Here is a 15064-nt window from a genome sequence, read left to right as displayed (position 1 = left end):
ATACAAAATGCAGTTTTTAAATGATTTCATTTGTTAAGGGAAAAAAAGCTGTCCAAACCTTCCTGGCCCTATGTGAAAAAGTGATTGCCCCCTAAACCTAATAACTGTCTGTGCCACCCTTAGCAGCAACAACTGCAATCAAGTGTTTGCGATAACTGGCAATGAGTCTTTCACATCGGTGTGGAGGAAATTTGGTCCACTCTTCTTTGTAGAATCTTTTTAATTCAGCCACATTGGGGGCTTTTCCAGCATGAATGGCCTGTTTAAGGTCATGCCACAGCATCTCAATTGGATTTAAGTCTGGACTTTGACTAGGCCACTTCAAAGCATTAATTTTGTTTTTTTTGTGAGCCATTCAGAGGTGGGCTTGCTGGTATGTTTTAGATCATTGTCCTGCTGCATTAGTCAAGTGCGCTTGAGGTCAGGAACTGCTGGCCGGACATTCTCCTGCAAGATTTTCTGGTAGAATTTATGGTTCCATCTATTACGGCAAGTCATCCAGGTCCTGAAGCTGCAAAGCAGCCCCAAACCATCACACTACCACCACCATGTTTGACTGTTGGGATGATGTTCTTTTGATGAAATGCTGTGTTAGTTTTACACCAGATGTAACGGGATGCTCACCTTCCAAAAAGTTTAACTTTTGCCTCCTCAGTCCAGGGGCGGACTGACAACTCATGGGGCCCCTGAGCAATAGGAAATCATGGGGCCCCTGTGCCCTTGCCCACACTCAAACCACACCCAAACTCAAAAAAGCCTATAAAAAAGGTACCAGGGGCTTCTCATGGGGCCCCCTACTGACCCCAGGCCCTCGAGCAGTGCCTGAGTGGCTAAATGATCAGCCCGCCCCTGCCTCAGTCGGCAGAATATTTGCTTAAAGTCTTGGAGATAGTCAAGATGTTTTTGGCAAATGTGAGATGAGTCTTTGTGTTCTTTTTGGTCAGCAGTGGCTTTCACCTTGGAACTCTTTCATGGACGCCATTTTTGTCCATTCTCTTTCTTATTGTTGAATCTTGAACACTGACCTTAACTGAGGCAAGTGAGGCCTGTAGTTCTTTAGATGTTATTTTGGGTTCTTTTATGACCTCGTAGATGAGCCGTCATTTTGCTATTGGTGTAATTTTGGTAGGCCAGACACTCCTTGAAAGGTTTTTCACTGTTCCAAGTGAATAATGGTGCAGTAGGGACTTCTTTCTCACAACTCGTTCATGCAGCTCTTTTTTGTTCAAGTATCATCATATTGTACTCCTTGAAATAACCACACCGTCATTTTGCAGAGCAGCTTGTATTCCTCCTGAGATTACCTGTGGGGTTTTTCTTTGTATCCTAAACAATTCTTCTGGCAGTTGTGGTTGCAATCTTTCTTGGTCTACCTGACCTTGGCTTGAAATCCCTGAATTTTCCACTTCTTAATAAGTGATTGAACAGTACTGACTGACGTATTCAACGCTTTTCATATCTTTTTAAATTATTTTTCATTTTTTGAAAAGTTTCATTACCTTGTTGCACAGGTTTTTTAACAGTTCTTTTCTGCTCCCCATGGCTCAGTATCTAGCCTGTTCAGTGCATCCATGGGACAGCTAACAAACTCATTGACTATTTATACACAGACACCAATTGCAATTTAAAAAGCCAAAGGAAAATGAACCTTTAATTGCCATTGTAACCCGTGTGTGTCACCTTGTGTGCCTGTGCCAAGGCCAAACATTACAGGGGATGGAAACTTTTGATCTGGGCCATTTGGGTGATTTCTGTTATCATTATTATTTTAAAAGGAGCCAAACAACTATGTGATAATAAATGGCTTCATATGATCACTATCCGTAAATGAAAGACAGTTTTTTGGCATGATCATTCATATTTTTCAATATCAATACCAAAATTTCACAATTTCTGCCAGTGTATGCAAACCTTTGAACATAACTGTGTGTATGTATATATATATATATATATAATTATATGTTATAATTAGTTATTAATAATAAAGCGAAGCTCCACCCAAAAGGGGAAGTTCCGCTTTAAGCCTTTGTCCCCTACTCCCCTTTAAGGATTGGCACCTTTGGGGAGCAGGGGGGGAATTTAAAAGGTACTCGCTCCCACTTATGCTGCGATTTCCTAGGCGATCGGAAGCAGAAGCTGTCCTCCCCCCTCCCTCCCCATAGTCTTCTGGAACACGTGACAGGTCCCAGAAGACTACGGGCCATTCACAAAGCGCAGCGCTTCTCATGCATGTGCAGTGGGCACTCGGTTTGAAGCCGCAAGCTGTCACAGCCGGGTGCTCACACTGAAGATGCCAGAGTTGGGGAGAGAAGACGGCCAGTGAAACCAGCGGTGGTGAGGACACCGCTAGACTGAGTGTCTGTATTTTAAAAATCAGCAACTACAGTCTTTGTAGCTGCTGACTTTTATTTTTTTTTCAGGTGGAACTCTGCTTTAATTATATCATATTTATTATATATTATAACATTTTTATTATCCTTAGAGAACCACCACAGCACCTTGAGTAGAAAAGCCTGTCCTCTGCCAGCATGCAGCAGAGAAGGACCCTTTCTCTCTGGGCAGAAGCAGTGGTCTCTCTGCAGAGGTCCAACACATTTCCCTGTTGAGTCAGACCTATAGCTTTGTAATCAGCAAAGCTCATGCTTGTGATTGGAGAGCTCTACCTTTGACTCAGCAAGGGGGTGCTGGACCTCAGTAGAGAAACTGCTGCTTTTACAAAGCATAAGGGCCCTTCTCTATAGCATGCTGGCAGAGGAGAGGCTTTTTTACTCAGGCTGTGGCTGCTATTTTAAGAACACAAACTGTAAGACTATGGTCACCTCTTGGTTTTCATGCACCAGGAATGTACTTAGCTGATTTAAACAGAATGTTCAGCTGGGCCATACATGTTACCATCTGATTGTACAGACTCTGAACATTCCCCTTTACATCTACCAAAGCATGCAGGATACCAACTGCTAAGTCACCGATCTGCTAAGCAAAAGCTCAAGCGAAAGCATTGTTATAGTGACCTTCACTGCATCTCCAATGACTAACAATACAAATACATCTATTAGTCTGTATAGTACTTACATGGCAGCACGTTTGTGTATCGGTTCTTTTCTCTGTTTTCCGGGTGATCTCCTGATGTTTTTGGTAGTCTTTTACCGACAGTAGATAATTTCTAAATAGAATAACAAAAGGTAAAAATGTTTTGTGAAGCAAACGTCACCTTTTAGACAGTTGTCACAACTACAGGTGTCCCCATTGGAAGATTCCCCCTCACCCCTTGTTCTGGTAACAACGTTAAAACTTTGGATTTTCCTTCACTTTCTGTCTGGGTGACAATGATCATCAGTAGAGATAGAGGGGGGAAGCCCCGAAAAATGGACACAGAGAGCAATACAAACCTGACAGAGGGTCTAACCTTTCCCTACTCTGTCGAAAACTTTAAAAAGGGGTTTGCCTCTAAATACACTTTATTATAAAAGTTCCAGATGTGGTACTCTTATTCTGCTGGTGTATGATTGGGGGCATACGAGTGATTTTTTTCTACAATATTGTCTGTGATGGCCTGATGAGTAATTGCAAGCAATTGCTACGCCTAGAGAACAATGGAGTGCAGCATGTACTAGAGATTTACTGCTAATGACAGCACAATTCTCCAAATTTATGCAACTCATCATTATTACATAGAAACGTCTCAAGTAGCAAATCTAGAAATGAATCAAGGGGATGTTTGGCAGCTGGATCACACTAGCAAAAATTGCCCATGTAAGCCCATGAAGAGGAATTGTGACCGTCAATATAGCCAAACATATGAACCATGGTACCCAACTGCATCACTAGGTGGCAAGGAAGGGAAAGGGGAGGCTATAATGGTCAGTTTTGCCTTTTTTACAACTTTATAAACTGATTTTTTTTTCTTTAACCACTTCACGTCTGGACACTTACCCCCTTCCTGTCCAGGCCAATTTTCAGCTTTCAGCGCTGTCACACTTTGAATGACAATTGCGCAGTCATGCAACACTGTATCTGTATAAATTTTTTAGGATTTTTTGAGACAGTTAAAACTTTATTTTGTGCTGCTTTAACCACTTTATGTCCGGACACTTTTACCCCCTTCCTGTCCTGGCCAATTTTCAGCTTTCAGCGCTGTCACACTTTGAATGACAATTGCGCGGTCATACAACACTGTATCTGTATTAATTTTTTAGCATTTTTTTTGAGACAGATAAAACTTTATTTTGGTGGTATTTATTCACCACTGGATTTTTATTTTTTTTGCTATATAAATGAAAGTCCAGACATTTTGAATAAAAAAGTGTTTTTCTTATAACATTTTGCAGATAATCTTTCTTCATAAATCTTGGCCAAAATTTATTCACCTATCTTTTTAGTAAAAAAAAAAAAATAACCCAAATTAGTTTATAACCAAAAATTATACATTTTTCAATTCTTTTTTAAATTTTTATTTTATTTTTTGTATATTATTAATTATTTATTTTTTTAACATGCTGTCATCCTAGTAGTTCAGTGTCACCATAGTGACTATCAGCTTCCAACTTTTATTCCTGAAGATTAACCACTTCAAGTCTGGACACTTTCACCCCTTTCCTGCCCAGGCCAATTTTCAGATTTCAGCGCTGCCACACCTTGAATGACAATTGCGCGGTCATGCAACACTGTACCCATATCACTTTTTTAGCATTTTTTTGAGACAGGTAAAGCTTTATTTTGGTGGTATTTATTCACCACTGGGTTTTTTATTTTTTTGTTATATAAATGAAAATCCACAAATTTTTTAAAAAAGTGTTTTTCTTATAAAATTTTGCAAATAAATAATCTTTCTTCATAAATCTTGCCCAAAATTTATTCAGTTATCTGTTTAGTAAAACAAAAAATAACCCAAATTAGTTTAATTAATAATTTAAAAAAAATGTTTAGTAAAACAAAAAATAACCCAAATTAGTTGAATTAATAAGTTAAAAAAAATGTTTTACATTTTTTTTTTTTTTTTATATTATTAGTTATGGGTTTTTTTTTTACATACTGTCACCCTAGCAGTACAGTGTCACCATGGTGACACTGTACTACTTGTGGGGGGTTATGAAGATTTATTTTTTTTACACTGATTGCTTTTACACCCATAAAGGCTGTAAAAGCAATACTTTCTCCTTCTCTCTGGCTGCATTCTTGCAGCCATTGAGACATACTGTGAGAGCTGTGATTGGTCACAGCTTGTCACATGGTACAAGACTGTTGTGATTATCTTTGTACCATGTGACCTCTGTGATTATTCACAGATTTCACTATTAGTAAGCAATGATGTCAGGAAGTGACATCTTGCTTACTACTATTGGCCAATCAGTGATCACATGATCGGGACCTCACACAGAGGTCCTGTCTCTCCGGACACAACGGGCACCGTATCGCGGTGCCGCGAGCGCCTAAGGAGCGTGCAAAGGCTGAAAATGCGGGTGCCGTTTATGAATGACAACTCGCTCCTGCACTGTTCCCGTCCGGCCGTTTATGTACATGGGCCGGACAGGAAGTGGTTAAACAATCATTTAATACAGGGTTATTCCATGACACCCAGTTTGCAGAGGATTCTTGGCTTTCCAATAAGAAAGCCTAACATTGCATGGATGCTTATCGGTAGGTTAATGTGAGTGAACAATTAAGATGGTCTCATATCTACTAGAAGTGGGGTGTGGGCATGTCATAAGCTATTTTCACAATGCTCCACTGCAGAAACACGGTAAAAATGCATATGCGGATTTTCCACATTTTCACTGCATTTTTGCCTTGTTTCCGGTGCGTTTTGCACCTGTGAAATAAGGACACATCACTCAAAAAACACACAACAAATGCAACCAGGGGCATATTTTTGAAGCATTTTTGCTGAATTTTTGATATGTTTTCCATTCATTTCAACGGGGAGGTGTGTTTTTTTTTTACCGTACCAAAAATGCAGCTTGGAGAACTTTGAAAAATGCAACGGATCCACAACTGACCAGTGTGAAGAGTTCCTTAGAATTTAATGATCATGCAATTTTCTTCCACGTAAATTCAAAAACAGAAGAAAAGCTGATCAGTGTGAAAGCAGCCATAGGAACATATAAGACCAATGAGAGAAGAAGACCGAGCAGTCCATCACCTGCCCTTTCATGCCTTGTTTTTTATTTTAACATTCCCTCTTTCTCACTTAGCTGTCCATTTTTGCCACAACAGCAATTAAAAGGAACCTTCTGAGGTCACAGAGACTGCAATGAGCTGCTGCTTCTGGTTACAACTTGTAAAAGTGACATATTAATTTCAATAATTCATGTCTAATAACTACAATTTCCCATATTATCCATTCTCAATTAAAAATGATTTTAACCTATGCCACCAGCCGCACTTCTAAGATTCAGTGCATAAATTACTGGTTTAAGTGAGTACATACAGTATGTTAGCTATGTAGTGCTCTATCAACCTAAAAAGTGCTGAACTCTGGAAGTTGCGCCCCAAAAAATGGAGACGAGGAGCAATGGACTAGTTGGCGGTATTGCCTATGGTCTACCTGCTGCTGATCTTTCCCCATTGCTGATTTATCATGCCAAGTTCTGTACTGTGTGGGGGTGACTGATAGAAGCAGGGTTTTGCTTCCTCATGTCGGAGCCTCCAGCAAGGAGAACAGTAAGCAGCACAGTAGTGAAATTGCCAAGTCTTACCACAGATCTCCTAAGGCTAGCGGTCTGAGGCAGCAGAGCCTTAGATCTCACACTGCAAGGCTTTTTATGAGGCTGGTGGTTCCTCAAGAGGTTTCTAGTTGTTTTTTTTTTCTAACAGTTTTGATGTTTGCCTGCTTGTGTATTTCAATGGGGGTGGTGGATTCTGAGAGGCAAGAGTTAACTCTGCTGGACAGGTTTTCCTACGCCTTTCAGGGGAACACCACCCACTGCAGGACACACCATATAAATATGGTCTCATTGAGTCCCCTGGGGATTCGGTTGGTTCAGATGTAGGTGTAATTCTGCCGCTTAGCGCTCTTTGCGGGAGACCAGTCGTGACTTATATAGATTTATGCCACCAGTCAAGGATTAATGTCCTATGGATTATTGCTACTAATTGCAGATTTGCTGCTAATATTGGACTCTTGCCTAGCAGAAGACTTCTAATGGTCTTTATTACCTAAGATATGACTACCTCTACATCGGGGGGGCATGTAAAGAACTTTGCCAGGAATGCGTGAAGAAACGTCATGGAGAACTGTTCCTTTGTTACCTTCAAATACTTTAGTTCCTCCCAAGACCGCCTGCTCTCTAGCTCCCTTGTCACCTCCTCCCATGCAAGCCTCCAGGATTTCTCCAGAGCCGCTCCCATCCTTTGGAACTCCCTTCCCCAATGTGTCCGGCTATCTCCATCTCTGTCCACTTTTAGACGATCCCTGAAAACTCATCTCTTCAGAGAGGCCCATCCTGCCCTCACCTAACAACTGTACATGTAGGGCGGCACAGTGGCTAAATGGTTAGCACTTCTGCATGGCAGTACTAGGGTCACTGGTTCGAATCCCAGCCACGGCTCCACCTGCCTGGAGTTTGCATGTTCTCACTGTGCCTGTGTGGGTTTCCTCCCACACTCCAAAGACATGCTGGTAGGTTCATTGGATCCTGTCTAAATTGGCCCTAGTATGTGTATGTATGAATATAAGTTAGGGACCTTAGATTGTACACCCCGTTAGGGACTGATGTGAATGCACAATATATATATATGTAAAGCACTGCGTAAATTGACGGCACTATAAAAGTACCTGTAATAAATGTATTTTGTCCATCAGCCCATCCCCCACAGTTATTACCTTTTGTATCTCTCGACCCTCCCTCTTAGATTGTAAGCTCTAACAAGCGAGGCCCTCTGATCCCTCCTGTATTCATTTTTGTTGCAATTGTACTGTCTGCCCTTATGTTGTAAAGCGCTGCGTAAATTGTTTGCGCTATATAAGTCCTTTATAATAATAATAAAAATAAAGTAACTTTGTTTAGTTTAACTGCCTGGTCTGAAGTCAATAAAGGGATGCATGCATGGCGTGTAAAAGAACAGGCCTTTTTCATGAGGACAAGAGAAGCTAGAGAAGATACATTACTATCAGAGGTCTAACAAGCAGAGAAGCTGTCCTAAGGAGGCTATATTGCCATTGTTAATGACCACTGTAGTTAGGTCAAGTGCTTAAGCAGCCAAACCAGTCAGGAAGCGGGTGACGTCACCAGGGAGACAGAATACTCTATAAGTGAAGGGATTTGATGCTTGGCTCCTTTACTGGCAACTGATACCCCACATACTGGGGCTGATCTCACAGCATAGAGTACCTAGGGACCTGGCCTGGGAGTCACAAAGAGTTGTAGTGAGGCCTTGGGAGGAGAACAAGCATGGACTTATGAGAAGTGTGCATCCTGTATTCAAGAGCAACATACGGATTGTACTCACTGGGAGCACTGCCTTAATAATAAAATCATGTGACCGCAGCCTCTGCCCACCACTGGCGGTATTAGCAAGAGTATGCTTCGGGTCCCTGCACTTGGGAGCAGTAAGCCCCGCCCACATGTAGGCACAGAAGTGCCTAGGCACCCTCGGATGTTGGGAAGTGAGGGCATTGCTTAGGCAATTGTATTTTTGAGGGTATTGCTTAGGCACAATTAACATTTTTAGATGTTCCCTGCAATGAATTCTGGTTCACTTTACCCACAGCGTAACCCTTTATTCCAATCACTTGTTCTATTCTCATAAATAAATACATTCACTACAATAAAATCAAATACCAATGCATAAATAAACAAAAAAAGAAAAAACAAAATCAATAGATACATCAATTATTAAATAAATAAATACATAAGTAAATAATGTGATGATTAAATAAATGTATGAATTCCATATGATGTATGTAGTCATTTATTGGTTGACATATCCAAGTGATAGGAATATCATTTTACACTGTGGATTAAAGGGTGATAGAGCGCTACTCTGTTAATATAACTATTTTAGATTCGCCTGTTTGAAAGGAAATTAAACATTATTTAATCATTATCACTGAACATTTTAAAAACACAAAATAATAAGTATAAAATGGCATTATACATTCTCTTTAACCACTTCCAGACCGGACACTTTTACCCCCTTCCTGACCAGGGCAATTTTTCAGCTTTCAGCGCTATCACACTTTGAATGACAATTGCGCGGTCATGCAACACTGTACCCAAATTAATTTTTTACCATTTTTTTGAGACAGATAAAGCTTTATTTTGGTGGTATTTATTCACCGCTGGGATTTTTATTTTTTTTGCTATGTAAATGAAAATGTCCAAAAATTTTGAAAAAAAGTGTTTTTTTAATAAAATTTTGCAAATAAATAATATTTCATCATAAATCTTTGCCAAAATTTATTCCGTTATCTTTTTAGTAAAAAAAAAAAAATCCAAATTAGTTTATAACCAAAAATTATAATTTTTAAACATTTTGTTTACATTTTTATTTTATTTTTTTATATTATTATTTTTTATTTATTTTTTTACATACTGTCACCCTAGCAGTACAGTGTCCCCATGATGACACTGTACTACTTGTGGGGGGTGATGAAGATTTTTTTTTTTTCTTTTACACATTGCTTTTACACCCATATAGGATGTAAAAGCAATCATTTCTCTTTCTCTCTGGCTGCATTCTTGCACTCATTGAGAAGTACTGAGTGAGCTGTGATTGGTCACAGCTTGTCACATGGTACAAGGCTGTTGTGAATAGGCTTGTACCAGGTGACCTCTGTGATCATTCACAGATTTCACACGTAGTAAGCAATAATGTCACAAGTGACATCTTGCTTACTACTTTGCATGTGATCACTGATTGGCCAATCAGTGATCACATGATCGGGACCTCGTACAGAGGTCCCGTCCGACGATCGGTGTTTCACTGTGTCCGGAGGACACAGCGGGCACCAGATCCTTTATAAACGGCCACCCGACCCTGCACTGCCACCGTCCGGCCGTTTATATGCAACGGCCAGTCGGGAAGTGGTTAAAGCTGAAATCCAAGCAGATATTGGAAAAAAATAAGGCAATAATAATGCAATAATGCATTTGTTAAAAAAAAACAAAACATTTATTCTAAAGCATTGGATGTGACATTCACCAAACATTCATTGGTGGTGAATCAATCACTGTCATTTAAAACCCTTACATCTAGATCATTTATCTGCAGAGAATGTTATGTGAATTTCAGATTCAGGGTTTTATAAAAGTCCCATGTAATTGTGCACCTTGAGAAAATACCTCAAAGTGGTTGTAAACCCTTCCATATCCCCAATGAAGTGACTGGCCTCAGGTGATACACAGAGATGAAACAAAATCTCCTACATAAGTTGTACCTGTTCATCTATGGTCCTCCCCTCTCTACAGCTATTTAAAGTTCTGAATTTATAAAGCTTGTCTGAGAGTTCAGAAAAAATAGGATAGAGCTGAAATTTGAGATTAAAAATCCCATTTCAGTCTTTGCAGATGACACAAAGCTGTGGAGTGGAATAATGCCCTTACAGAATGTCTTCAATTTACAAGCCGACCTCAATGCTCTGTGTAATTGGGCAACTATGTGGCAAATGAGATTTAATGTTGATAAATGTAAGGTTCTGCACTTGGGGGCTAAGAATATGCATGCATCATACATACTGGGGGGGGGTACAACTGGGGGAATCAATGGTGGAGAATGGGAGTTCCGGTAGATCACAAGCTTAATAATGGCAGCAATGCCAAGCTGCGGTTTCTAAAGCGAGCAAAATTCTCTCTTGTATTAACAGAGGTATAGACTCCAGAGAGAGATATCATATTCCCCCGGTACAAATCATTAGTAAGACCTCATCTGGAATATGTAGTTCAGTTTTGGGCACCAATTCACAAAAAGAACATTGGGGAACTGGAGAAAGTACAGAGAAGGGCAACCAAACTGATAGGAGGCATAGAGGAGCTCAGCTATGAGGAAAGATTAGAGGAACTGAACGTATTCTCTATTGAGGAGATTAAGGGGGATATGATCTCCATGTATAATACATAAGGGGGGATATGATCTCCACGTATAATACATAAGGGGGGATATGATCTCCATGTATAATACATAAGGGGGGGATATGATCTCCACGTATAATACATAAGGGGGGATATGATCTCCATGTATAATACATAAGGGGGGATATGATCTCCATGTATAATACATAAGGGGGGATATGATCTCCATGTATAATACATAAGGGGGGATATGATCTCCATGTATAATACATAAGGGGGGATATGATCACCATGTATAATACATAAGGGGGGATATGATCTCCATGTATAATACATAAGGGGGGATATGATCACCATGTATAATACATAAGGGGGATATGATCTCCATGTATAATACATAAGGGGGGATATGATCTCCATGTATAATACATAAGGGGGGATATGATCACCATGTATAATACATAAGGGGGGATATGATCTCCATGTATAATACATAAGGGGGATATGATCTCCATGTATAATACATAAGGGGGGATATGATCTCCATGTATAATACATAAGGGGGGATATGATCTCCATGTATAATACATAAGGGGGGATATAATCTCCATGTATAATACATAAGGGGGGATATGATCTCCATGTATAATACATAAGGGGGATATGATCTCCATGTATAATACATAAGGGGGGATATGATCTCCATGTATAATACATAAGGGGAGATATGATCTCCATGTATAATACATAAGGGGGGATATGATCTCCATGTATAATACATAAGGGGGGATATGATCTCCATGTATAATACATAAGGGGGGGATATGATCTCCATGTATAATACATAAGGGGAGATATGATCTCCATGTATAATACATAAGGGGGGATATGATCTCCATGTATAATACATAAGGGGGGATATGATCTCCATGTATAATACATAAGGGGGGATATGATCACCATGTATAATACATAAGGGGGGATATGATCTCCATGTATAATACATAAGGGGGATATGATCTCCATGTATAATACATAAGGGGGGGGATATGATCTCCATGTATAATACATAAGGGGGATATGATCACCATGTATATTACATAAGGGGGGATATGATCTCCATGTATAATACATAAGGGGGGGATATGATCACCATGTATAATACATAAGGGGGGATATGATCTCCATGTATAATACATAAGGGGAGATATGATCTCCATGTATAATACATAAGGGGGGATATGATCTCCATGTATAATACATAAGGGGGATATGATCTCCATGTATAATACATAAGGGGGGATATGATCTCCATGTATAATACATAAGGGGGGATATGATCACCATGTATAATACATAAGGGGGGATATGATCACCATGTATAATATATAAGTGGGGGATATGATCTCCATGTATAATACATAAGGGGGAATATGATCTCCATGTATAATACATAAGGGGGGATATGATCTCCATGTATAATACATAAGGGGGATATGATCTCCATGTATAATACATAAGGGGGGATAGGGTCTCCATGTATAATACATAAGGGGGATATGATCACCATGTATAATACATAAGGGGGGATATGATCACCATGTATAATATATAAGTGGGGGATATGATCTCCATGTATAATACATAAGGGGGAATATGATCTCCATGTATAATACATAAGGGGGGATATGATCTCCATGTATAATACATAAGGGGGATATGATCTCCATGTATAATACATAAGGGGGGATAGGGTCTCCATGTATAATACATAAGGGGGATATGATCACCATGTATAATACATAAGGGGGGATATGATCTCCATGTGTAATACGTAAGGGGGGATATGATCTCCATGTATAATACATAAAGGGGGATATGATCTCCATGTATAATACATAAGGGGGGATATGATCTCCATGTATAATACATGAGGGGGATATGATCACCATGTATAATAAATAAGGGGGGATATGATCTCCATGTATAATACATAAGGGGGATATGATCACCATGTATAATACATAAGGGGGGATATGATCTCCATGTATAATACATAAGGGGGGATATGATCACCATGTATAATACATAAGGGGGGATATGATCTCCATGTATAATACATAAGGGGGGATATAATCTCCATGTATAATACATAAGGGGGGATATGATCTCCATGTATAATACATAAGGGGGGGGATATGATCTCCATGTATAATACATAAGGGGGATATGATCACCATGTATATTACATAAGGGGGGATATGATCTCCATGTATAATACATAAGGGGGGGGATATGATCACCATGTATAATACATAAGGGGGGATATGATCTCCATGTATAATACATAAGGGGAGATATGATCTCCATGTATAATACATAAGGGGGGATATGATCTCCATGTATAATACATAAGGGGGATATGATCTCCATGTATAATACATAAGGGGGGATATGATCTCCATGTATAATACATAAGGGGGGATATGATCACCATGTATAATATATAAGTGGGGGATATGATCTCCATGTATAATACATAAGGGGGAATATGATCTCCATGTATAATACATAAGGGGGGATATGATCTCCATGTATAATACATAAGGGGGGATATGATCTCCATGTGTAATACATAAGGGGGGATATGATCTCCATGTATAATACATAAAGGGGGATATGATCTCCATGTATAATACATAAGGGGGGATATGATCTCCATGTATAATACATGAGGGGGATATGATCACCATGTATAATAAATAAGGGGGGATATGATCTCCATGTATAATACATAAGGGGGATATGATCACCATGTATAATACATAAGGGGGGATATGATCTCCATGTATAATACATAAGGGGGATATGATCTCCATGTATAATACATAAGGGGGGATATGATCTCCATGTATAATACATAAGGGGGGATATGATCTCCATGTGTAATACGTAAGGGGGGATATGATCTCCATGTATAATACATAAAGGGGGATATGATCTCCATGTATAATACATAAGGGGGGATATGATCTCCATGTATAATACATGAGGGGGATATGATCACCATGTATAATAAATAAGGGGGGATATGATCTCCATGTATAATACATAAGGGGGATATGATCACCATGTATAATACATAAGGGGGGATATGATCTCCATGTATAATACATAAGGGGGGATATGATCTCCATGTATAATACATAAGGGGGGATATGATCTCCATGTATAATACATAAGGGGGGATATGATCTCTATGTATAATACATAAGGGGGGATATGATCTCCATGTATAATACATAAGGAGGGATATGATCTCCATGTATAATACATAAGGGGGGATATGATCTCCATGTATAATACATAAGGGGGGATATGATATCCATGTATAATACATAAGGGGGGATATGATCTCCATGTATAATACATAAGGGGGATATGATCTCCATGTATAATACATAAGGGGGGATATAATCTCCATGTATAAATACATCAGTGCTTCATATAGTGAACTCGGTGTAGAGTTATTCAACCTGAAGTCATCACAGAGGACAAGGGGGCACTCTTTAACGTCTGGAGGAAAAGAAATGTAATCTCCAAACACGGAAAGGTTTCTTCACAGTGAGAGCTGTGAAAATGCGGAACAGACTTCCTCAAGAGTTGGTTGTGGCCAGCTCAGTGGATTGCTTCAAAAAAGTCCTGGATTATTTCTTAGATACACAGAATACAACTGGATACTAACATTTATACTTAAAGTTTATCCAGGGAATATCCGATTGCCTCTCGGGGGGATCAGGAAGGAATTTATTTCCCTGCAGGACAAATCGGATCTTGCTTTGCTGGGTTTTTTTGCCTTCCTCTAGATCAACTGTGGGTATAGGACTCTTTTTTTTTTTTTTAATGGTTGAACTGGATGGACTTTTGTCTTTTTTTCAGCCAGACTAACTATGGAACTATGAAATTACACTCTTCAGAGCATAGGGAGGAGAGCTCTGAGAGCTGATTGGAGGGAAGGGACACACCCCCCTTCACACAGAAACAATCTGCTGGAG

At 39.5% G+C, this 15064-nt stretch overlaps 1 protein-coding gene across 1 annotated transcript in view; it reads right to left on the bottom strand.

Annotated features, from left to right (window-relative positions):
* Positions 1–15064, bottom strand: part of LOC149444247 (receptor-type tyrosine-protein phosphatase beta-like) — a 162798-nt gene that overhangs the window by 22194 nt on the left and 125540 nt on the right. The window contains exon 36 of the mRNA XM_089654758.1: positions 3073–3163. Coding sequence (XP_089510884.1) covers positions 3073–3163 — 91 coding nt within the window. The remainder of the gene's footprint in view (positions 1–3072; positions 3164–15064) is intronic.

Source organism: Staurois parvus, unplaced genomic scaffold (assembly GCF_062004578.1).
Source record: "Staurois parvus isolate SC_StPar_1 unplaced genomic scaffold, SC_StPar_1.0 ptg000796l, whole genome shotgun sequence".
In the NCBI taxonomy this organism is placed as follows: Eukaryota; Metazoa; Chordata; class Amphibia; order Anura; family Ranidae; genus Staurois; species Staurois parvus.
Note: the sequence above shows the minus strand (reverse complement) of the source record. Positions and strands in the feature narration are given on the sequence as shown.